Genomic DNA, 24,897 nt, shown 5'->3' with positions numbered 1-24,897 from the left:
GCGCCAGCAGCAGCGTGTCCTGCAGCCTGCGGGCTGCAAACCCCTTCCCCTCGACCTGTGGCTGCTTTAGTTTCTTGAGGCATCCCAGCTCACGCCACCAGTTGCGGCAAGTGCAGAGCCCAGAGTCCTTGTTTCTGTTCGTCTGAAGAGGCTTCAGCGTTTTGATGAGGCAACTCTGCTGAGTGAATGTGGTGTCTTGAAGGAAAAAGAGAAATGCAGAAAGGGCGCCTTTAAGTTAAGCTAAGAGCAAGAGATGGTAAACCTGTGCTAACTGCAGGCAATGCAGCTCAGCAAAATATATTAAAATGGGGCTTGTTTTTCTGAACAGGCTTGTAGAATAACTGAAATTATCTTCAAGTTGTAGGAAAAAACCCTTCAACAGAAGGTTGTTTTGTGGTTGTTTTTTTTTTTAATTAGGCAGGTTAGGTTTAGGAAGCAGGTATCCAGATTGTGGACTGTCACAGACTAGCAGGGAGCTACTGCATAATTTTTCAAGCATTAGCAGCAGAGAAATACGCTTTTTCTGAATTCCCTGCGTTTGTCAAAACCAGTTTCCTGTGTTGATGTCAGGGTAAGGCATATAAAATAGTCAGCCTGGCAACTATGGAAAAACGAGGATATTTGAAAAAGCATAGGCTTTTTATTTACCTTAAGTGACAGATATTGGATGAAATGTGAAAAGTAATAAAAAAAAAAAAAAGTTGTTATCTGTATATTTTTTTATGTTCTATGCATTTTCTCCCTGTCTATTTGTATATTCTGGACAGTAAGCATGTCCGGTAATTCTAATTTTTTCAAAGATTTTTCTTTTGTCACTGCTCTTCTTGCAGCTCCAGTGTTTAGAGTATGTTGTTTGTGTGCCAGGTTACTCCTAAGAGTCACCCTACCAGTTCAGATCAAGTGTGCATCCAGACGAGTATCTGATTCCCTAGGTTCATCACACCCAGCTTCAGAAACTTGGGGTTTGTGTCTAGATTCAGCTTGAGTCAATAGGAAAGAGTTTGGTAACACCAGCACATGGATTATAGGACATTAGAGCTGATGGATGAAAAGCAATACCAGGTAACAGGACTAACTGCAGGGGGCTGCTTTTAAGATGCGGTCGGTCTCCCTCTGTCTCCCTCCACCTCGAGAGAGGTAGGGACCTAAAATTAAGAGAGATTAACCCAGGCCCTGGTAGTGCCCCATGAGGGTGCTAAACATGTGGTTACAAGAATTAAAAAACTTGGTGCAACCTTTTCCAAGCTGTACCCTCTCGGTTTCCTCCTGTCCGGGATCCAGACTTGGAGATGCTCTCCATTGGATGTGTTAATTCCTCCGTGACTTTCTCAACTTATGTATACCTTTGGCTGCCCCACCATCCACTGCCGGCAGGTTTTATGCTTCCTTTCAGTACAGCATCAAAGGGGGCTTCCTTTTGTTTTCGTTGTGCCATCTGATGAGCTCCTTTCTACTTCCCTGTGCTGTGCTATCAGCGCATCATGTCTGCTTTTCTGCCCACCATGCAGAGCTCCAGCAATGGAAAAAGGTGTGTTGCCTTTAGGTGAAGTCAGCTCTCGTGTAGTTGGCAAGGTCGAACATAAACCGTGAGCTAAGTGCCTGGCTCTGTGGTTTGGGGGCAGACTTGAGCACCTCCAGCTGTACTTTTTTGGCTGCGTTCTTTCCCTGCCAGTCGTGCTCTCCTGGCAAAGGGTGAGCGAGAGGGATTTCATCCTCTCGCTACCTCCATGCAAGCCATTGCCTGGCAGGGCTGGGTGGAGAGCTGCCACTACCCTAAAAGCAGGCAGGACCTCCTTCCCTGGGCCTCTATGGGAAACCGCTGCGAGGAAGATTTTGTGTGAGCTTTTCCCAACACGTTGCTATTTATATTCAAACCACTGTGGGTTTTTTCCAAAGTACTTGACTTTTGAGCGGTGAACTTAATTTGATCCTTGTCATTTGTGGGTTTGGGGGAGATCTCGTGAGCATCAACTTATGAACACCTGTCCTTTCCTTCCCTCGTAGGATTTTAGATAATGGGCTGTGTGCAATGTAAGGATAAAGAAGCAACAAAACTGACTGATGAGAGGGATGGCAGTTTAACGCAAAGCTCAGGCTACCGCTATGGGACAGATCCCACTCCGCAGCACTATCCAAGCTTTGGTGTGACTTCAATCCCAAACTACAACAACTTCCATGCCACAGGAGGCCAAGGACTGACTGTGTTTGGTGGAGTCAATTCCTCCTCTCATACAGGGACACTGCGTACAAGAGGAGGAACAGGTGAGTTCCAAGGTCTTCTTTCAGTGCTCTCAGTGTCCCAGCGTGCTGCTTTTGGGAAGAGTTATTTCATGGAATAGTGCAAAGAACTGAAGTAGGGCTGGAGCTGGGTTTTCAGCCCTACCTTTGCTACCTTGCAGGTGCTAGTTCACTTGGGGGGAGTGAGAAATTATGTATATATGCCCAACTTGGCTGCCTGCCTGCCTCATCCCTCTACCAGGGAATGGAAAGCGTGGGCTGTGGCACCTCAAGTAGTTAACAGGAAATACATGGCATGGCTATGTCTAAACTCTCTCTTCGAACCCCCTTTGCCCACATGGGGTCCTACACTGTGTGTGGGTACCAAACCAAGAGTACTGATGCCTGTACAGAGTGAAGGAGGTGGTGTGCCTGCTGGCTGCATAAAAGCAGAGGAATTAGAATGGTTGTCCAAAAAGTAGGAGGCTTCAGTTTCTTTTGCTCCTCAGCAACCGGAGTAGCTTACATTTGGCTTAGCCACCTCATCCCTGGAAGGCTCCTTTCCCTCCTGTGTTTTGTGATGGAGTGTAACTCACCTATCTTCTTCTCTAGGTGTAACTCTTTTTGTGGCGCTTTATGACTATGAAGCAAGAACAGAAGATGACTTGAGTTTTCAAAAAGGAGAAAAATTTCAAATTCTTAACAGCTCGTAAGTTTTAGGATTGGGAATATGCTCTTTAATATTTTTAAACTTGTAATGTTGACAACTATATTTGTCGCTTATGTTATTAGTGAAATCTAATGTTGCATATTCAAGATACATAGGGTTTTACTCTATCCTTACTTACTTGTCCTCGCATTTAGTGCCCTTTTGCAAAGTGCTTTATTATTGAAAACAAAAACCTTCAACCGCATGCAGCTTTACTTCAAAAATAAGCGTTAGATTGTGTGATTTGCTGCTCACATTTCACAGTAAACTCATATTCAGAACTGAGAGTACCAGCTCTGTACTTTACCAGTACTCACAGAAGTTCTGCAAGGCACATACTAACACTTTTTGCAATCTGCTGCAAGTATCTCTACACAGAAATGAGCTAAAAACTGATTCACAAAAGAGACGTTACCCAGACTTACGTGGCAAGTTTAAAAGGATTTTTTTTTTCCTTTTGAAGGTAGGTGATACAGTCAGAACATGCTAGGAAGTTCTGTTAAGTGAGAATGCACCATTGTACAGTTGCATTTGGCATGATAATCACACTTCCATCCTGGAAATCATCAATTTAAGATTAATTTTATTAACTGCCCATAGAAAAAAATCCCTTAGCAATTTAAAAATAACATCTAAAACTTACTGTGCTACTGACCTATATCTGAACATCTTGTAATTCTTGGCTAAGACCATAAAGTGGAAGGCTCTGTGTTATGTTCAGGATTGCTGTCATGTAGAGGTAAAAATGGGTTAACAACCAAGTATGTCACTTTCTAGAGGCTTTGTGATATTGCTGTCATCTTTTTTTCTTACACTATGTGACGCCGAGGCAAATTCATCCCTGGTGCAACTCCTGTTAATTTTAATAGAACGACTCCCGGGTTGGAGTTGGCTCAATGTGCATTAAAGTTAAAAAAAAAAATCAGGTAATTCTGTAGAATATTTCATGAAGCCATGAAGCTGAAGAGCTTTGATGTAGATGAAAGCACAGAAACTTCAGTTATGACTTGTAGACGGAGCAGCAGTTTAAAAACCTCTCTACTTCTAAATTAGCACTTGGAAAAAAACCCTTTTTTAACCTATCATCCATTTTTGTTCACATTGCCTGCTGCTTCCCTAACCTTGCACAAACTATGCCGTAACTTGAAACGAGAAGAAATTCTATGGATTATAAATTCCTTACACATGCCAGTTGATGAAATCAGGGGGCGCTCACTGGGACTTGCAGAGCAATCACACTTGGAGTCGGTAGGGCAGAGAGATTCCCCTATGTGTGGGTGGTTGCAGTACATGCATTTTGATGCAGGTAATTACTGCCTGGAGGAAAGTTTTCTAAGAGAAAAGAAACCAAGCATCCACTGATTTTCTTGGAGAATTAGAGAAGCTCAGTTCCCATCCTAGTCAGCTCTGTCTGCTTATAAACACAGACCTAACCACACTCCTGGAGTACTGACAGCCAGGCTGGGAATCTCCAGAAAGCAGCTTTTCTGTGAGAATGCTTCCTCTCTTCACTTACATCAGAAATGATATGAAAGCAGCCTATTTTTTCTAAGAGTCTGCCAATGCTGCTTGCAACCAGAAGGCATATATATGTGCGCAAAACTAGTTTGTCTGGAATTTTTTGAGGGGTTTGGATATTTTTTTTTTAGCTCTCAAGAAATTAAATTTGATTTGTGCTTTGGATTAAGAGTTCAGGGACAGCAATACCTGAAATGGTGTACAGAGGGTATCCCTGTGATTTGAAGTCAGAAATGATACCAAGGGCAGTCTGGGAATAAGAGGTACCTGCAGCGGTGGTTCAGAGCAGAGCCTGACTTCGGGGTTTAGAAACACTTGGCCATCCCCTGCATCCCCACCGCCGCTCCCGCACACCCTGGCCAGCCCCATTGAGTGGCCTCCTCCTACCTCAGCTGGGTGTCTAAAATTTAGAGGTGTGAAAAAAGTCTGCATTCCTTCTCCTTTCTGGCAGTGCTTTCAGAGATTTAAGCTTCTCTGTCAAAGCAGAGGGTGGTGTTCCTGATGTTGTGATAATCTACAGGACTGCTTTTTTTCCTCCCTAGATATGATAAAATACCTCCATCTAGTGGACTCTCTGTACAGTAAGGAGAAGAAATGTAATGGTACAATTTATCAACCACAGTATGGCATAATCTCTCAGAAATATTCTATGGCAGCATACAGGGGAAGGGTTAGTACTTCAGCTGATAAAAATAGGGATGTAAACAGGGCCATTTGCCTGACATACTAATGCACACAAGGTGTATTAAAATAGTGTCAGCAGCCAGCCTCCAGAAAAGCTCCTTGTTCTTCACTTATTGGAACTGTAGAATTGGAAACATCTCCTTTTTGACTCATCACCGCTGTTTTCTGGTTGTTTTCCATAGAGTTCATACTCCTTCAAAACTCCAGAAATAGAAAAGAGAATGCTTATTAGTAGTGGTAGGAGTTAAACATCGGTGAATCTGGTGCTGAGAGTGAAATACAAATCGCTAAATCCCAAATCGCTACACCCTGTAAAAAGCTGAGAAATAAACTTCTCTTAAAGCTGCACCTCCTACAGCAACAAGCGTTGTCTGAAGGACTGTACCGTGTACACACAAGTGTACGATAAAAATTGATGCTAAGCCTGTGGAACTCTGTCATAAAGTGGTCCTGCATGGATGTCTTCATATTTAAATGTTGTAGAAGAATGGGGGTTTGTTAAGTGTTTGAAAATGCAGATAAGTCCTTTGCTACTTCAGATACCACCTCTAGGTGACCAAGAGAGGGAATCTAGACAATGAAGTGTGATCCTTAAGGGCAATCTAAAACCCCATGTTGATAGATGGCTTTGGGTTTCAGATTAATTATCTCCGTAGAAGTTTAAAATTAGCAGTGGATGTGACAGTCTTCACTTTGGCAGTTTTTCTATAAGCTCTCTCAAGGGTCTGATTAGAATAATTGCTATGGAGACAGTTTTCAATATTCTCGTCCAAATCCAGCCCTCAGCAAACCTGATTTCACTGGGTGGTTATGCCTGTTTATGCCGTTATGCTAGGTTTGGAAGGCTACGTTGCTAATCACCGCTGAAATAATAATAATAGGTGTAAAGAAATATGTATGATATTTGGGTTTAGATGCAAACATCTCTCTCGGAAGCACACCAGTGGTAAAGAGATGAGCTGCTGTGGATTCTTACGCCGCGCAGCTGCGGGTGCTGTTAGCAAAGTCAGATTATTGTCTTTACAGCTGTGTCTCGCGCTCACTTCTCCTCCTCACCTCTGTTTCTGCAGGGAAGGAGACTGGTGGGAGGCCCGGTCCTTGACAACAGGAGAAACTGGTTACATTCCCAGTAATTATGTGGCTCCAGTCGATTCCATCCAAGCAGAGGAGTATGTTTTCTTTTCGTTGTAAAGACCCATTAATGCTGTATTTGAAGGAGGTTCGAGGAGTCGGTTTTGATAGATTGCAGCGATTTTTCAAATGACTTACATTATTTTTGTTTCAGTTCTTAACTACACTGATAAATAATTAGGTAATTAGTAACAAAAGAAGCACAAGCTCAGTGCTTTTTCAATGTCAAAACAAAGGAAGAAAACCTAAAGGAACATAGGTCTGCTTCCTTTACTTGAGTGTCAACTAATTTCAAGCTTTAAGCAAAAGATGCCCTTGTTTTTCCTGAACCAACTTGTAAAAATATTTGGAGTCAATTACTGTGCAAACTGCCTATTAATGAGGGCACGTTGTATCAGCAAATACCTACCAATAGGTAGGATGCCTACAATGTATACAGCGGGCAGCATAATGAGGACATATCTATGTGAAAAAATGGAATGGTGGGTGTATCCATATTATTTCCAATATAAAAGATACACTGGAGGAGCTTATATAGCTGAGCAGGTACTACTGTAGGCTGTACTTCAGGTTGTACTTGGTTGATTGTGAAACCATAAAAACAAAAAAGGGGAAAAAAAAGTTGCTGCAGGAAGGAATTAGGTACCAAAACTCTGAAAGCCTTATACAACCACAGTAAAGTGGTTACATCTGGTCCTTCTGCTGAGGTTTTATAGCTGTGCAGCAGCAAAAATATTGAATTCTAATACATCACTGTGTAAGTTAAATATGTAGTTTATTGCAACATCTGTAAAAATACTGCTCTTCGGCAGCAACACATTTTTCTGCCCTTTTCCTTGTCTGTTCCTTCCTCCTGCCAAGTCTTGCTCTCTGTTTGTCAAGGTCCAGCCTTTGTCGTAAGGCACCAAACAAGCATTCTCAGCATCTACTGATTATAGGCTTAATGCAAAGTGCTACTGCCCAACGTATAGAACATCTACTACACAGTTTGTCACATTAGCTTCGCACCAGAATAAAAGAGATACAGTATGACAAACCTGGTTGAATATACTTGAGTAACCGTAGTTTCTGCAAATAATCCTCCATGTCTGAGCTCTGTAGCACTACCTAGTAATCCTATGTAGCATTTGTCTTACTATTTCTGATGTTTCCCTAAGGTGGTACTTTGGCAAACTTGGCCGAAAAGATGCTGAGAGGCAGCTGTTGTCATTTGGAAACCCCAGAGGTACCTTCCTGATCCGGGAAAGTGAAACTACCAAAGGTAGGCTGGCCAAAGCTATTCTGACTACGAATGAGAAGGTCTATGAGAAAAACTGTGCTAAGTTCATGAAATACTGTTTTCAGTGGTATGAAGGTAGTGTCATCCTGCATATATGTGCTAGGGAATTAGAAGTCTGGACATCCCAGATCTCAGAGGAGTGTTCAAAGCACAGAACGACCCAAGGGCAACCCATGCCAGGCTCAACCCATGGTATCTGCAGTGCAAGTCATGCAGAGGCAGGGTGCTCTGCTCTGCTGTCACGCTCTGAACGTTGCACTGTCTCTCTGTTGGGGATACTGCTATTGCAATGGAGTCAGGTGGAGAGCGTCCCCTCAGGACAGCAGCTGTGGGGCTACAGGAGGCAGACCTCCTGGTGTCCCTGTCCAGGTCCAGGCACAGCCAGCTAACTTACTGGGAACAGGTGCTGGGAATCTCCAGTCTGGTTTGGTGAAAATTAGTGCTTACTTCTGAACAAGCAGAATATTTGACCCTTCTTGCCTAGAAGATGTAAGATAAGATTTGGGGGGGGAGGGAGGTACTGGTTATTATTTTGGGAATATTAGGGGATTTTTTGGCCCATCCCCTTTGCAATGCTGGATCCCTGAGGGAAAGAAAAAATATGTAGCAGTTTAAAATTCATAGATTAACAGTCAAAAGACTTGAAAATATTTCTAATTAATGTATTCATAGAGCATTCAACTGTATCTATTCTGTTGAAGTCAAGTGGAAGGATGTATTCTCCTCCTTCCCTCTAAAAATATTGGAGGAGTTCCACTTTTCTTGGTGGGTGCTATCTTTGCTTTTACATTTTGTTCACGAGGCCTGTCAACATCTTCTTCAAAGCTTCACATATATGAAAAGATCTCTCTAACTCATACAACTACTGAGGAGAAAACCTGCAACTAAGTGAAAACAAACCTGGCCATTTCTCAATTAACCAGCAATCCAACGCAATAGCTGTGGGAAGCATAAGTCACTGGAATTAATTCCATGCAAGTTCTGAAGTCTGATGATGGTTCGTGTAAGTCAGTGCTTTGATCAGAGCACACTCTGTCAGCTAGAGTTAGCATGCAAAGTGGTTGGAGGCATGGCTGGTAAAGGGGGTTGAAGAGAAGCACTACTTCCCACTCCTCTCTACCTGACCTATCTTCAGGCGCTGCATTCTGTCATCTAAAATTGTTTTAGTTTTCGACTCCTGCAGTCACTGGATTCTTCCTTCGCTGCCCGTAACTCTGAAGACTGTGTCTGATGCAAGATCTGAACAGACACGCTGTTGTTCCAGACAGCTGATTTCCCATCTTGCCTCCCCACAGCTTCACCGTACCTTATGTAGCAGCGAGGCATTCTCACCAGGAGCAAGGCAGGCTCTAACTTGCTCTTTTTCTGCAAATAGCCTCCACCCATTTGTTTTCACCAGCAGCTGTTGGGATGTGTGCGAGGAGGAGGACTTCACCCCACTCTGTGCCATGTTTAAAAACTCACTCATCTAGGCATCCTAAAAACAAACAGAACACTGCTTCTCTAAACCACATTATCAGTTTAGTCTGGTTTGACCATTTTTTGTGCGGTGATAGGGGATATGTTTTGCAGGGCTGTTTACTTAGCTAAGTCAGGGCTTTTTTCTAGAGCTTCTCATAAGACACAAAGGCATTGGGGAAATGGAGCAATCCATCATGGATGGACTTATAGTAGCAAGCTTAATTTCTCTGCATTTGAACTTAAGGCTTACTACATCCTCAGGCTAAGTTGGCATCAAAGCCATCAGAAAAAACCAAACATGGATGGGTTTTGTCAAAAATGCCTGTTTCCCTTCTCATCCTTGTGGTGTTTCAGTATGTTGTTAGAAGAAACCAGAGGGAGCTTGTTGTTCATGAGAGAGAAAAAAGTCATCTGGGAGGGCTCAAATGGTACATTCTCCCATAAGTCTTCTCAAAATGCCTTACTCCAGCTAGTCATCTTGGGCTTGAGGCAGGAATTGTTTTGTGACCTAGAATCATCCCTTCTGCTTTAAATAATAACAATAATAAAATTAATCAGGATCATGTTAAAAGTATCATCATGGATGACTTCAGCATGAATTTAACCTCCCTTGATCATGGTTGCCTTCTCCTCTTACTTCCAAAATAAATCATATGGAGCCGGCTTTTCATTTTTTCAATGCCTCACTACCCAGGTACTTCATCAGCTCTTGTCTGTATAATCCTTCACCTGGTTTCAATCTCCACCCTCCAAGGCTGTCTGGTTTTAGGTTTGTTTTTTTTAAAAAATTCATTAGAGTGATATATTGTAATGCCGTATTTCTATCCAAATTTCTATTATGTATATCTCTTATATTTGCATTTATCATCAGATAATAATGAATAGTATAAATAACCAACAGCCTAAATAAATGAATAATGAAATCCATCTTGGTTCTTGTTTTTGTCCAGATTTGAACTAAAGCTCCAGTTCTGCAACTTGATCTGAGGTCAGCGGGGGTCCACAGAGGGGCCACCCACACAGCTCTGATTGCAGACCTGGAGCCACAGATTGTTTACATTTTCCTAAAGAATCTAAAATAGTGACCAGATAGGCAGGGAGCGTGTCTAAAGAAAATACAGCTGCTGCCAGTGGATCAAAACTCACAATTGCGGAGGTGGAGAACACTGCCTGGAAAATTTTGAAAGCAGGCTGACAGTGTACAACCCAGAGTGGTGGTACAAAGCGTGCACAAGATGTGCTTGCAGATCCCCAAAAAGCTTTGAACTAGCTGAGAGAGATGTACTTACTCAGCGGGAGAACCTCCTCAGAAAAATATCCTCAAAACCCAGTATTTTTCTACACTTAGAAATAAAAATCCCGTCACTCCTCTCAGGGTGTCTCCCATTCGCATAAACCAGAATCATCTGTCTAAGTGTGTAAGTGCTGGCTCTTTTCCTCCTATTTAGAGGACAAACAACAGGGAATTTGAGAAGTCCTTGGAGCCGGGGTGGAGGCGTTTCGTTCACTGCAGCTCCCTTGGCGGTGAGCCACCCGCCAGTGCGACCTGTTGCAGGTTAATGTGGTCAGGGAAACTTCTTCCTGGGGAGACATCCAGGAAAGACATCTTACACCAGGAATCTCAACCAGCTAACTGGGGGGCAGGGGGGTGTCTTTCAACCGTTTCACTTAGCTGGAGGTGGTTCTGGGGGATGTGAACCTGCCAGGTGTGTTGAAAAGTACCCCGGCTTGGGATAAGCAGCAGTCGGTGCTGTTTGGTATCAGACCTGTAGGAAATTACTCCACCTTTCACATTGTCCAAAATTGTCTGCTGGCAGTTTTCCTTTCCTGCCTTTAGCTGACATGGTTACCAGTGAAAGCAGCCCAGGCTCCAGAAGCGGGACCTTCCTGAGATCTTTGCAGCTGCCAGTTACCTCCAGTTTTTTTTCCTTTTAATGTCTGAATTACCTTTGAGTAAACACAATATTCGTCTGAGCCACAAGTGAAGACTTGTCTTCTCCGCTGCCTTTGAAATGGCCATGCTCTTGCTCAGACACTGCATTACGCTGTAAAATGCAGCTTTGCTTCTGACACTGTAGAGAACCAACACGTGGGTGTCACTGTATGTAGAATAGAACTGTGCTTCAAATTAAGACACCTGAATGTGCAGGTCCCCATGTAGGTGGCCAAGCTCCCTTTACAGTCAGCGGAAAGCTGGGGTTCAGTTCAACTCCCTGCAACTGCAGACACCATGGATTCCTACAGTATCATAACACCTATGGAATCTGAGCTGGGATTCAGCTGCCCTAATACCACCAGAAGCTTATGTGCGGGCATCTAAATCAAGCCCATAGCCCACCTGCAGACAGCCACTGCTACACCTAAAACGAAATCCTGCCCCTCACCTGAGGTTCCTCACCTGGCCGTGAGCATCCAGAGCCATTTGAAATGCCCGCAGGGCATCCACGTGGATGGGACAAATGTGACAGCCTGTGGGAAAACTGCCAAGCAGGATGCCCTGGGGCATCTCACATGGCACTTAATCCATAGCTTTTGGGCATCTGAATCCCACCAGTAAGCTCTAAAGCTCCAGTGTGGATTTGAAAAGTGAAACATGCAGTTCTTGCAGATCTCCCAGTGCACAGTCCTGGTGTAGTACCACCTTCCAAAGACCATGACATACAAAGTATGCCAATTTGATTGCTTAATGTTTATAAAGAAGTTTGGGATCCGTCTGGGTAACAACACTACACATATATAAAGTCATTATCTCCTGTGCTTCCTATGGAAATCTTGATATTTACCACCAACTGGCATTTACCTAAAGTATAGTATTTGCAGTGGAACCTGACACTTGGAATAGGAAAAGTCAATTTAGCAACCTGAAGCAGTAAATGTTAAAATTTGAGTTTTCACTTACATGGAAGTCTTGGTTTCTTTCTAGAAAAGTGTGAAAGGGACATGGTGTGAACATCGTAAGATTTCTGTGATACTTAACTTCATTGTGTTAGTTTAATTTGTTCTTTCTCAAGGTACAGGAAGCATTTTTCGGAAGCAATTTCTCTTTCATTTGATGGCAACTGACCAATGAACCAAAATCTTTGTGCCTAAAAGCTGCTTACAATTTTTTATTTCTCCTTTGCTTGGAACAGGTGCCTATTCCCTGTCTATCCGAGACTGGGACGATATGAAAGGAGATCATGTCAAACATTATAAGATTCGTAAACTTGACAATGGTGGATATTATATCACAACTCGGGCACAGTTTGAAACTCTTCAGCAGCTGGTTCAGCATTATTCAGGTAATTTTTCAGATAATACACTGAAGTATTTTAAAACAAAAGTGTTTGCTGCTGAGCTGATGTATGTGTAAGATGCCCTAAAGAGTCATTTGAGCTATGTCTCTTGCTTGTTGTAATGCATCTTCCATTATCCCTTTCCCATTACAGTTATAAATGGCTTTGAGTGCCGTTCACAGTGTACAGTGGCAGAGCTTTTAAAAGCTAGCACTCTACTGAGGTAAAGGGTTTGCCTGCTTTCCCTCTTCTAAGCAAACAGAATTACTGAATTCGACTGGCACATCTCAATGCATGAATTCCCTGTGCATAAGTGAGTGCTAACATGCACCGTTTTGCAGCACATTATTGCTAATAGATCAAATAGGGAATTGCATTGTGGAATTCAGTCACTTAAAGCAATGACCAAAAAGTTTGCATTTATTACCTGACTCAAATTTTCCCACTGGATTTGTGCTCAATGTGCAAAGTGTTAACATTTAAATTATAATCCGTCTAATTTTAAAAATAAATACGGCAAGGTGGGTGTTTCTTCACACACACTGCTTGTGTCCACCCACCAAGCTCTTACTTATTTTAATTCCTGTGATTAAAATGTGACACGCACTATTCAACCCAAAAGTGCATCCTGCTCTCACTGGCGATTGGTGTACAACAGATATAACTTCAAAGCCCCCCAAACCTCTGTATAGGACAGCCGGTTCTTATGTAGAAGACTGCCATGCTTCTCAGCATGGTCATTTTTTAAGCAGAAATTTGTATTTTGAATTGTTTTGCTGTTTATTTTTTCCTTACTTTAGCTTTTCATAATATTAACAGATGACCCCAAATGCTCACTGCTCAAAAACTTTTCATAATTTATACTTAGGAAATCAACTTCTCTGTGGGGCGTTTTTTCTGTATTCTTTGTATTCTGTCTGCTGTATTCTTATGCTATTCATACTAGACATCTGGCTGTCTTCTCCGCCCAATTTCTGATGGGTGTATGCCGCCTGGGAAAATTTCTAGTTGTTTCTGGTGACTCTACATAAAGCTAAATAATGTATAAACACTCACATGTAAGGAAGATAATTTTCAGCCCCACTATACCAGCTGGTATATCCCAACTTTTAGTTTTCTGTTGTCAGATTATTTGGGTGGTGTATTTTCCATGCACGGATGCAGAAACAAATAGATCTGCAAACAGCCATTTCTGTGCAACAGAGAGGCATAATCAGCAGGAGCCAGGTAGGGTAGCTTAGGAGGGCACGGTACAGACCCGCGCTCCAGAGGTTTCACCTGTCATATTCCAGAGCCAGGTAAAGACCGGAGCCCTCTTTCCATGCCAGCCCTAGCTGTCTCAAAACACAGAGGCTGCCTCTTACCACCCGCTCTGCACTCTGGGTTGTGGGAGGTAGATTAGCACAATGCCTTGTGAGTGCCTAGATTTACTTCTAGGGACTGCTCAGAGATGCCCAAATGACACCGTAAAGATCAGCATGGTTCCTGAAGAACCAAAGAACTAGACTGTAGGTCAATGCCTTCACAGCAGGATGGGAATGCTCTGCAGCCCACCCCTTCAGCCTTCACCCCATAACTGTCCAGGCTGGAGGACCCCTCCTGTCCAGGCAGCTGGAAACCAGGCTACCCTGGTAGACAGCGTGCAGTTTGGTCTCATGTAAGCTGCCCTGGGTCAGGAGCTGGAAGTACAAAGTGCACCTTTGTGCAGACACGGCACAGGTATCCCCGTGCTGTGCTCCCATTGCACGGCCGAGTACCCCTATTAACCCAGACTTCCCTCTTACCCTGTCTTACCTGGGTAACAAAGTTAACTGCAGTGCCTGGACTTTCACAGATGAGATTTACAGATGAAAAATATTGAGATCCCCAGGGTGCCCTGACGTCAGACTGAAGTCAGCATTGGCATGTCTGAGGTTGAAGCGCCATTGACCCCATCCCTAACAGCCGGCCTGTCAAGCATAAGCTCTTGCACGTGCGGTCTAGGCTTAACCGGAGCACCAGCGTGCCAAGCTTTTTTTTCAAGTAAAGAAAACAAGGAGGTCTTAAAAACCTCCAGTCTCTTTCTGCAGCTGTCCAAACTCATAAGGAAGCTTTCCAGATACTATCCATATTTTGAGTAGTCCCTATCCTAATGTTCCCATTGGAATTATCTTGGAATAAGACATGCCAACTGGTCAGCTAATCTTCCCTGGTTTGTGGTCTTTGTTGTCTTGCTACAGGAGACACAATGAGGTCCATGTCAGGGGGCCTGTAGGGGCTTCCCCACCATCCCACAACATTTGTGCTGAGGAGGTAGAACTTGGTGTTGCAAGGAACTTGCCCACCTTGTGATGGTGAAACAAACTGTTCACCTGCCCAGAAAGAAATCTCGCACAGGACAATGAAGATTATGTTTGAGTCTGAAATACAATTGCAGATCCCCACCTTGTTCTGCTCCACTGCACCTGTTTTAAGATACAAGTCGCTGTGCAAGCTTTATCTTATAGTCTGCTTTGTGCAGCGTAGTATACTACACGATGATATGTGTGTGTGTATACATCTCTCTATATATAATTGGGTTTGCTCCTGCTAAAATATCTTGTGACTTTTGTCACAGTTCAGTCTTCTGTGAAGCTTTGCAAGAGATAAAGATAATGAATCTGCCCCAAACAATTTAGGACTGGCTGCATATGCTAACAAAGGTTTGCTCTAGAAAGAATGGCAGAAAAAGTATTTCACAGGACACCTACAAGAGCACCTTTTCACAGAGTAGAATATAGAAAATACCTTTTCTCAGGATACCTAAGGAAAAAAAAAGCAAAAAAGTCCACCAAATTTTCATTGCTGTGATTTCCAGAAAAAGCGAATCTTCTCTGTGTTTCTTTTACTGAGTACAGAAGCAATGCAGTGGGTGACTTACAGATGATTTTTAAAAAGTTACACTGTACCATAGTATACCAGTTACTCGTGAAGTTATCTTAATGCAGTGCTGTGGGAGAAGGGAAATCCTGAGTCCACAAAAGAAACCGTTGGCGGTGCCTTCCATTTCAGGCTGCGGAAGCAGAGACTAAAATATTTCCTGTTCTGTCTCAAAATGAATATGTTTCAGTGTTCAATTTCTAATCTTCCAGGATGCTTTGTGGTATGCAACTAACAGCTGTTGTGAGTAGCATTGTTTTTATGCTTACTGTTTTTGTTTCATGTCACACTTTTTTTTCTTTCCTCTCCTTTGCTGTCGGCTTCACTTCTGGCTCCATCAGAGAGAGCTGCAGGTCTTTGCTGCCGCTTAGTAGTCCCCTGTCATAAAGGAATGCCAAGGCTTACTGATCTGTCTGTCAAAACCAAAGATGTCTGGGAAATTCCACGAGAATCCCTACAGTTGATCAAGAGACTGGGAAATGGGCAGTTTGGGGAAGTATGGATGGGTATGGAGCAAAATAATTATTCTAAAATAGCTCTCTGTGTGGGGATTGCAAGATGGAAGGTGAAAATGCAGGACACTGTCACCCACGAGAAAAAAAAGAGGAAAGCTCAAACTGTTAGGAAAAATGTCTTTGAAATCATGTCTTTGACTTTGAAATTCTTTACTCTTCAACTTTCACTGTAATTGATGGCAAAGGAAAACTGAAATTCTGTGTTTCCTTGGAAGGTTTCGATTTTGACAAATTACCACTGTCTTAATAATAAATCAAGGCTCACATAGCAATCTATTAATTATACCAAGGAGCCTTTCTCTGCAAGCTAACAAAAAAAGTCCTTACCTTCAGTATCCAAAGATCAGTGTTTGCAAATGAACTTTACTGCAGCACTGAGAGGCAAGTCACCTTCCATCTTTCTCAATGCATGCATAATTTTGGATTATAAGTGTGTTTTTTTTATTAATTTCCTCTCCTATAGAGAAAGCTGATGGTTTGTGTTTTAACTTAACTGTGATTGCTACGAATAATACCCCACAAACTGTTGGATTGGCTAAAGATGCATGGGAAGTTGCACGTGATTCATTATTTCTGGAACAGAAGCTTGGTCAGGGGTGTTTCGCTGAAGTGTGGCGTGGTAAGGCAGAGAATATATTTTGCTTTGGATGGATCTTTTAAGGCGCTCTTGGCAGAAATAAGCATTTCAAGTAGAGATCTTAAAGTTAAAAGATCGAAGCAGTATGAAATGTTAGTCTCTATGGCCTGAAACAGTCAGACCTAAATACAGTAGTCCACGGGGGAACTTCCTTGCACTTGCACACACTGGTATGAGAGGTTAGGGCATTAAACTTCGTTAACTGCATTGGGTTTATCTGGGTGACTACACAGTTGCTAGGTATTAAAATAGGAATGATGCTAAACTTTTAAGGCAGAATGGCTAACCAGAAATCAATCTGGTAAGTAGACGTTTTTCATTCCTCGTGTGTTTTAGCACTGATGAGGTCAGACCCTGAAAATGCTTCCATCCACTCTCCCAGTTCAAAAATAATGGCAAGCACCAGCAAGCTAATATTGTCAAGCTAGCTTTCCCATACGTCCACTTCTTCAAGTCTGTTTTGAAATTTATATCTGCAGCAGAACCCCATAACTCCATATAGAGACCAGGGACAATAGAGGCAAGACTTGCCCAGCCCAGCTGAACCCCCACTTTGAAGTCCAGAAATACTGACGTTTTCCAAATCCACTGACATTGTTTTCTGCGCACTCGCCAGCTTTACTTACTGCTCCCCTCCCTATGGTCCTCATTCTTTTAATGACTATAAAACAATAACTATTTAAAATATACATAAATCTTAGTATGGCCATAGCATTAAAACACAATATAGTAGCCACTTAATGAGAGGTCGGCTCAATTTGTGTGCCAGATTGCATTCTGTGTAGCCTCTTCAAAATGACCAATTCAAATAAAGAATGGCTAAATATTGTTTCTTCAGAAGAAATTTGGTGGAGCAGTTTGGCCGCTCTTTTTGTTGCAGCAACACAAAAGTATGTACAAGCAAAATAACCAGTGGGCTTTCCTGGGTTCTTGCAGCTGTTTTCTGTTGCAAGTGGAAGGAGCAAAGAGCATGGCAGCAAGTCTGTGAAATTTATAGAATTTACAGACTAGAAATACAGAAATTTATAGAATTTCATAGAACTACAGTTGACCTGTTGCAAAGAAAGCTACCTATGTTTTCTGTTATCATCCCCAGATAACTGCAGTTTCGCCTTCTTGTTCTCCATCTTGAATGCATGCAAAGAGTTTCAAGTTGATGCTAATACTTAGTGGTCAGCTTTGTGTGCCGTAGATCTTAAACTGATACCTAAGCTAAAGAGGCAAGTGCAATTTAAAAAAAAAAAAAATCATCTACGAGAAACAAAGTGCCAAGTACCAGTACCAAATATCTCTCAGAAATTCAAAAATCATTATTACAATTATGACATTATGTTTCAGTAATTTATAGTAAAAATATGCTAACAGCCCTGAAGCACTACCAAATTGGAATAGATTAACACAGTAAAAATTAATAAAAAATGCATTAAGTAGTAACTGACTACATATGGGAGGAATTAAGAGGGAAGCCTATGCTAATTTTCTATTAGAGAGAAGCATACCAAACCACAACAAGAAAATTTAACAATCTAAACTGAAATCTGGCCTGAGAGGATAAGTTAACCTTTTTGTTTGATTTTCTTTTTTTTAACTGGAGAAATTCATAAAAGTATTTAAAAACAGAACTGCTGAAAACACTTCATGGTAATAGAATGAGTCCTGGAATTCTTGTTAAGGCAATGCAAACAGACAATACACAGTTAATCCTGTTAACACACCAGGTAAAATCCTAGTTTATTAATGCCCATGAAACTAGGGATTCATTCCCGGTTCATATAATTTGCGGGACCTCTGCAAAGCGGCTGTGACTGATGGCATTCTGTGGTCCGGAGCCTCAGTGGCTCCAGATAAAACAAGTTCCCTTTCACCCATCAGAAAAGGTTTTGGCCATCCTGCTTGAAATTAGGAGGCAAGACCGCATCCCTCCCAGCTTACACGGGAGTGCCACTAAAGCAAAGTCCTGCTTCAGCTCTGATTCAAAGGACTGAGTGAAACTAAGACCTCAAGAGTCCGCCTCAAGCGTGCCAGGGTAGTGGTGGTAGGAACTCAAGACATTACTCCACCACCAGTAGAGGTGACAGCACCTGGCACGGAGCTGGAAGAAGAAAATGAAGGCATAGTGAAAAGCGAACTGGAGCTGCACACTTTTGGCTAAATGTGCCGCAAGTCCCCCTCAGACAGCGTCGGGTCGGTCGTGTGTTGCTGCGGGGATTGCCCTGTGAGCGAGGGGCCGCACAGGCAGTGGCTCCCCGGCCGCTCCTCCCCTGTCGTCAGCTTGGGGAGGTGGCAGCTGGGACCTGACCACCTGCACAAAAACCAATCCAGCTCATTTTATGCTCTGGCAGGTTGCAAAAGCTCATGACAAAGTTATTTTGGCTTAACCAGTTCCCGTGCAGCAGCTGAGCCCTGGTAACTGTTAATGTGCTTTTTAACAAAGACAAACCAGGCTTATTTTACACGTTACCTTTTTTGATGACGTCTTAATTTATAGAAACTAAGTCTGAGTCTGACTCCTCATACTTTGTAGGCCTTCTACTGCCCTCATGCTTGAGTGCAGAGGAGTAATTGTTATTGATGTGATTAATTCCTGAAGCCATTCGGTATTGTTCTGCCTTATCACACAGCAGCTCCCTATCAACAGATCACAGGTCCCATTCAAAGCCAGTTCAGCCCTGGCTCTGGAGCAGGGTTCTGGCAAGTCTGGGCAAGAGACAACCGAAGGCACTAGGAAAGTGATATTTCTGCCCATTTTAATTGTCCTTCCTTTCCCTTCCCGAGTCCCCCGGCCCCCAGAAAAGCTGTTAAAATAGGTAGGTGGCTTAGGGGTTTTTTTCTTCCCAGTCCTCCTTCTCCCCCTTGCAAATACCCGGGTGAAGCCCCACCTCTTGTGGGACGCCCTGAGTCAGCCTTCCCCGGCTCTCTGCAGGTCCTTGTGCAGGCTTTCAGGTGTTGCAGAAGGCTCGGTAGATGATGGCTGACAAATGATGCAACTTGTCCATTTCAGTGCTGACCACAAGTAAAGAACAAAGTGAAGTGGACAGGAACCACCTTGTTTTCAATCAGCAGCTGCTGGGCTTCTGGGGATGAGGAGGGGGAGGAAAAAGATGCATTTCACTTTGGAAACATGCCCGTGTTTCTAAACTGAAATCGGTTCAGAATCTGTTTCTTGGGAATTTTTGTTAGAATATGTTTTTTTTCCCTCTGACTCAGAACAAAACCAAAATGTTAAAATGTCTTACAAATGGAAAGTTCTGGGTTTAACCATATTTGTTATCCAAATCTGTGACTGGAGCTGTGTTGTTGTCTGTAGCAATTACTCGTTAGCAAGGGAATGCATGAAGATGGGTTTTCTGCAGTCCCACGTTGCTTACTCGGAGAAGGTTTCTGTGGACACCAGTGGAAGCACTGTCTGAGTAGGACAATGGCGACTGTGCCCCAGTGCCAATGGAAGTATTATTTTTCAGTATAATAGACAAAGACTAAAATATGAGGGAGGCGTGGGAGGAATGTCGTGATAAGGCACTTTAAAAGAATAATTATATGGAGTGTCCTTGCTAGTTTATTCCTTGGTTACATTAGGCATCCAGCAGAAAAAGGAGCAGAAGGTGTTTAATCTAAGTATCTGTGCTTGTAGGTACGTGGAATGGAAATACTAAAGTGGCTATCAAGACCCTGAAGCCTGGCACTATGTCTCCAGAATCCTTCTTGGAGGAAGCCCAAATCATGAAGAAGCTCAAACATGACAAATTGGTCCAACTGTATGCTGTGGTATCTGAAGAACCTATCTATATTGTCACAGAGTACATGAGCAAAGGTGAAGACAGAGCTGCTGCCCTTGATAACAATATTTTTTCTTTGTTGATGCTCCTTGGGGATACAGAGGAAGATGCAGTGTGATCCATGAACAGCATGTGAGGAAGGAGAGAGGGAAGGGGAAGCTAAATTCACCTCTGGCTTCAGAAGAATCATGAATTCAGCTCTGAACTGGGCCCCAAACCTGCAATCCACTAGGTGTACAAAGAAAATTTGCACTAGGTGGGGAAGGGAGAAGTTGGTGCAGCCTAAGCGCGTCCAACTGCATCAGCATCTAAACTTCCCCGACAAGTGGAGATTTGCATTGTCTAGGTTTGAATGATATTACATGCTGCTTCCCAAGATCCCAGCTTTTCCTGGCACCAGAGTTCATATAGCATCTTCTTTCAGTGTTTACTTGTCAGCCTAAGATTCTGTTTCTTCTTTTAGCAATCCTGAGTTCTGTCACGTGCACCTCGCTCTCAGATCACAGCCTAATTTTCAGCCCAGCCCATTTATCATTTTAATACATGATTTGCACGTATGATTCTTTCCCTCCTCTTTCCCCTTTCCCCTTCTCCCTTCTCTTTTTCTTTAAGCTACTTAACTGGTAACGATGTAGTAAAATGAGAAAAGGAAAACTTTGTGCTCCATCAGATCTCCAGCAGGGGTGCTGAGAGCAGAGCAAAAAATCTTCTTGTTTTGGAAAAGCAAAAGAACCAAATAGGAAACATAAGTTCTCACAGGGAAGTTTCATTGTACGTTGGAGGATACACTCTGAAATTTTAAGTGCATTTTTTCAGTCTATTTGGAGTTGATTTTTATTTTCCTGGCAGGTGCCTGCCCACCTCCCTCCTCAGAGGCATCCAAGCCCTGACTAACTCACACTTTAATCATATGTCTCAGTGACAAGCATGTGCTTTTTCCCCCTTAAAAAAAAGACTTCTCAAAATCCTTCTGAAGTACGTGGTTTATTTTGGCTTACTTTGCTAGTTTTTACTGTAACATTTTACATCTTTGGATCTGAGCTTGAGGCTGACGATTTATCAAGGGAGAAACGCCTAATCATCTGTCTTTTCCCCTTATTTATTAAACCGATTCACTGACCTTATTTAAAGGAGACTGCCACACTTTTCTGTTTGAATACAAGATTGGGAAGGGAGCTATAGCATCCTAGGCTTCTTTTAAAAGCTACAGGGAACCTCCTGGCTTTCCCTTGCACAGGGGAGCTATGTCCTTACTGCTTTCACTAAAATTGCTTTCATTTGATCTCTGCTTTGTCTTCTCTAGTTTTGCATAGTGGTCTTCTAAAATTAATGGTTCATGCTGCATTTCGTTATGGGTTACCTAGAGAAGGAGCACTACTCATTTCTAAGGAAAATTAGCCTTTGTTAATGCCAGCCCCTTTGGGCTTATCAGGCTCCAGGCTGACCTTTCTTTTGGAGCAGGTTGAGCTGGGATCTGACTTTTTCCATAGCTTGTGTGGCTTGGAACCGAGCTGATGCTTTGCAGCTAGCTGAGGCCTTTAGAGAGCAGCAGGTATGTTGTTTCAAAGCACATTGGAAAAGTTAGGAAAGATCAGCTTTCTCAGTAATGGTCAGGAAAATTAAAAACAATGTTGTTTCTTTTCCCTGCAACTCTCTTTGGACTAGTGACATTCTCTGCTGCAAGCCAACCTTAAAGAAGAGAGAGACAAGTATAATACAAGAATTCTAAGATACTGTGGGGTTTTTTGAAACTGTCCACTTGAACTCGAAACATTGCTGTCTTTAACATTGCACACATCGCTGCACCTCCATCCTGATGAATAGCCATTGTTTCCCTAACATCTCTCTATTTTGTCAACTTTGCATTTGCAGGGAGCTTGCTAGATTTCTTAAAAGATGGAGAAGGAAGAGCTTTGAAGTTACCGAATTTGGTGGACATGGCAGCCCAGGTCAGTCTTCAGAGTATTGAGCACTTAGGTGTATATGTTTTATAGCCCATGTATGTTTGAGTTCATTTTGAAATGCACCGCTTGCGTTTCATGCTTCTCGCAGGTGGCCGCAGGAATGGCGTACATCGAGCGAATGAATTACATACACAGAGATCTGCGGTCTGCAAACATTCTGGTGGGGAATGGCCTAATATGCAAGATTGCTGACTTTGGACTGGCGAGACTGATTGAAGACAACGAATATACGGCCAGACAAGGTAGATATGGTGGCAGGCCTAGCGCTGGTGTCGTTCTTGTGACAGGGGAAGAGTGGAACGTGGCTCTAAAAAGCTCTCCCTCATATGCTCTGGGGTTGCTTTCAGTAAATCCTGAACTCATATTAACTCCTAGCCCAGAACTTCACCGTTGAATGCATGTCCTGAAGAGAACGTCCTATTTTGTTGCCTTACCTTTAAAAACTGACCAAAATTAAATAGAGATGATGCATGAGAGCACAGGTGGGTGAAGTGACAGCAGGGACAAGATCCTCATGGTGCCATAACAGAGAGGATACTTTACTTACCAGCCTTGAAAGCCCGAATGGGTTAATCCAGAAAAGCCTATGTAAGCCATTTCTTTCATAGTGTGCCTTCTAGTATTTACTAACCGCTGTCAACATTGCTGTGCTATTCTTATTTTCTTTATTTCAAACGGGTCAAAGAATTGTGTCTCCATGCAATGGAGCTGTCTCTCTGAGCACTGTGTTTTCTTTGGGAACTTAAAAAGTTTCTGTAGTAGGAAAGCCATTTTCCAGTGCCACACAGAGTGCTGGGCACAGCCGACCACTGATACACTATAAAAATGTATCAAAGAGTATTGTAGCTTTTTTAAAAAAGCATATGTGTGTTCAGACTGAGCCATGACACAGGCTCTTTATAGTTAGTCATTCTTTACAAGTCATGCTTAGTTGTCAGATGTTGGTCCAAGTTTGCAGAGCTACAGTTTTGTTCTCTTTCTGTTGGCAGTACTTTGGTAGCGCTTGCTCAATCTGTGTCGGTAAATACCACTCTGGCCATTTCAGTGCCAAAGCCGAGGACCGTCCCGTTAAACCCCCTTGTACGTCATCAGAAAGCGCAGGTTCACTAAGCACTTCATAACCTGCATTTACCCTTTCCTGCTGTGAGGTTTTTTCCCTCGACCAGAGGGCCCCATTTCAGCACGGGTTTTGCCATTAATTCTTAAGAAAGAGCTAACCTCTTTCTGTAACTTTTGAGTGTTGACAGCAGGAGCCAGAGCGTTTCCAGCATGCCTCGGCTCGGCCCGGGAGCAGCAGCTCTCATGCCACCCACACCCCTTGGAGCTGCTGGCAGCAGTACCTACTTGCAGGGGGGTGGATCACAGGCTGCATCCCCCCTAAAGGTTGCCTGCTTCACGTTCGGACGGCGAGGCCTGATTGTTTTGGGGAGGGGGGCTTGAAGGACCCGCGATAGGTACTAATGCAGAGAGTTAACCACTATTGATTTCAGCCTGAGGGCAGGAATTGCTCCTTGGTAGAAAAAATCGCCTCCTGTCGTTCTCTCCAGATAACAAGAGTGTCTGCAGTCTGCAGCAAGCTGCCTGCTTGCCCTTCCCCTGTGTAAAACGAGAAGAGTTTTCCTTGAACAAGGCAGCCAGATCCAGTCTGCAAAATGGCTTTGAAACTGTGTCCTATATTATCTCCGTTTCTGTCTGTTTTACTGCCCTGTCTTTTGTTCCCTTTGGAAACCACCCAACGTATAGTTTGACATGACTAATTATTTGTTTTAATAGACAAATATGTGACCTAGTTCTGGCCAGATATCTTCAGGCTCCTGATTCCTAGGAAATCCTCTGCTGACCTGTTTGCCTCCTGGTTTAAATCTCTCAGAACAGTTTTGCCCTCTCCACATGTTAGAAAGCCACGAAAACCTGCCTGACTGATGTTGAGGAGAGGCTTAGATTTTTGAAGACAACAAAAATGATTGGATTTTGAGTGGGAAAACTTTGAGCTGAGAAGAGCGTAATGCTGGGACTGGCAGGGAGAAGGAGTGTAGTCATGGATTATCTCCTGCCCTTCTTCCACGGCAGAAATCACTTGTATTGTGGAAAAAGTAGATGGGAAGGGAGAAGTAGTTTGGCTTTTAACCTGCATCACTGATGATCAGATCTGAATTGTGTTTGCCTGGCTCCGTCTCATGGTGGAAGTATGGAGAAGTCACCCATCCTTCCCATACTTCAGGGCAACAGACAATGCTTCCTTCTCCTGACCTCAGAGCTACGGAATTCCTTATGAGAAACCCAAAGAGCTGTAATCACAGGCATCCTGTAGAAAGGTTTTCCTACTTTCACTGAAGTTTTTTTTGACCTTTTCTGAAGTGGTAGCGTGTTCTAGGGAGGGGTGTATTTTTTGGCCAAGCAGCACACTCTCAATTTATATTTCATTGTAATTAACCTGGCTTCCAAGCCAGTTGGGCAGCCAGGGTGAGCCTAGGACCTTTAATTTATTGGAGAAGAAACATGGTTTCTAATCGGCCACCAGAATTTTTCTTCGAGTGGGATTCAGTCCTGGTTTGTTTAGTTAAACTTCAGATTTGAGCATTGCTTGGTGGAGACCACAGTATCAGAAGGAAATGGTTGCCTCTGCTTGTTTCCCATGACCTATTACTTCAGCCTCCGAGGGGATGCATCTGGGGACTGCTCTGTTTATCTAGCTGACTACTGCTTCGGTGGGAATTTTGACACAGGAGGAGAGCCTGGCCAGCGGAGGGGAGGGGGACGGGGAGCGCTCCAGTCTGGCAGCTCCTGTGGGAGAAAGGAAATGTTTTGCCTTGCGAAATCTGAAGATTAAAGC

The 24,897-nt window shown here is 43.1% G+C and overlaps 1 protein-coding gene across 3 annotated transcripts in view; it reads left to right on the top strand.

The window, feature by feature from the left end:
- Positions 1-24,897, top strand: part of FYN (FYN proto-oncogene, Src family tyrosine kinase) — an 81,213-nt gene that overhangs the window by 40,547 nt on the left and 15,769 nt on the right. For 2 of the 3 annotated variants that reach the window (XM_009645208.2, XM_035900705.1), the window contains 9 exons: positions 2,005-2,262; positions 2,830-2,926; positions 6,199-6,297; positions 7,417-7,520; positions 12,131-12,280; positions 16,151-16,306; positions 19,956-20,135; positions 21,973-22,049; positions 22,153-22,306. In XM_009645208.2, coding sequence (XP_009643503.1) covers positions 2,016-2,262; positions 2,830-2,926; positions 6,199-6,297; positions 7,417-7,520; positions 12,131-12,280; positions 16,151-16,306; positions 19,956-20,135; positions 21,973-22,049; positions 22,153-22,306 — 1,264 coding nt within the window. In that variant the 5' untranslated portion in view covers positions 2,005-2,015. The remainder of the gene's footprint in view (positions 1-2,004; positions 2,263-2,829; positions 2,927-6,198; positions 6,298-7,416; positions 7,521-12,130; positions 12,281-16,150; positions 16,307-19,955; positions 20,136-21,972; positions 22,050-22,152; positions 22,307-24,897) is intronic. The other variant, XM_035900706.1, reaches the window with a different exon arrangement.

The sequence above is a fragment of the Egretta garzetta genome, unplaced genomic scaffold, assembly GCF_000687185.1.
Source record: "Egretta garzetta isolate BGI_Z169 unplaced genomic scaffold, ASM68718v1 scaffold18, whole genome shotgun sequence".
NCBI classification, from domain to species: domain Eukaryota; kingdom Metazoa; phylum Chordata; class Aves; order Pelecaniformes; family Ardeidae; genus Egretta; species Egretta garzetta.
Note: the sequence above shows the minus strand (reverse complement) of the source record. Positions and strands in the feature narration are given on the sequence as shown.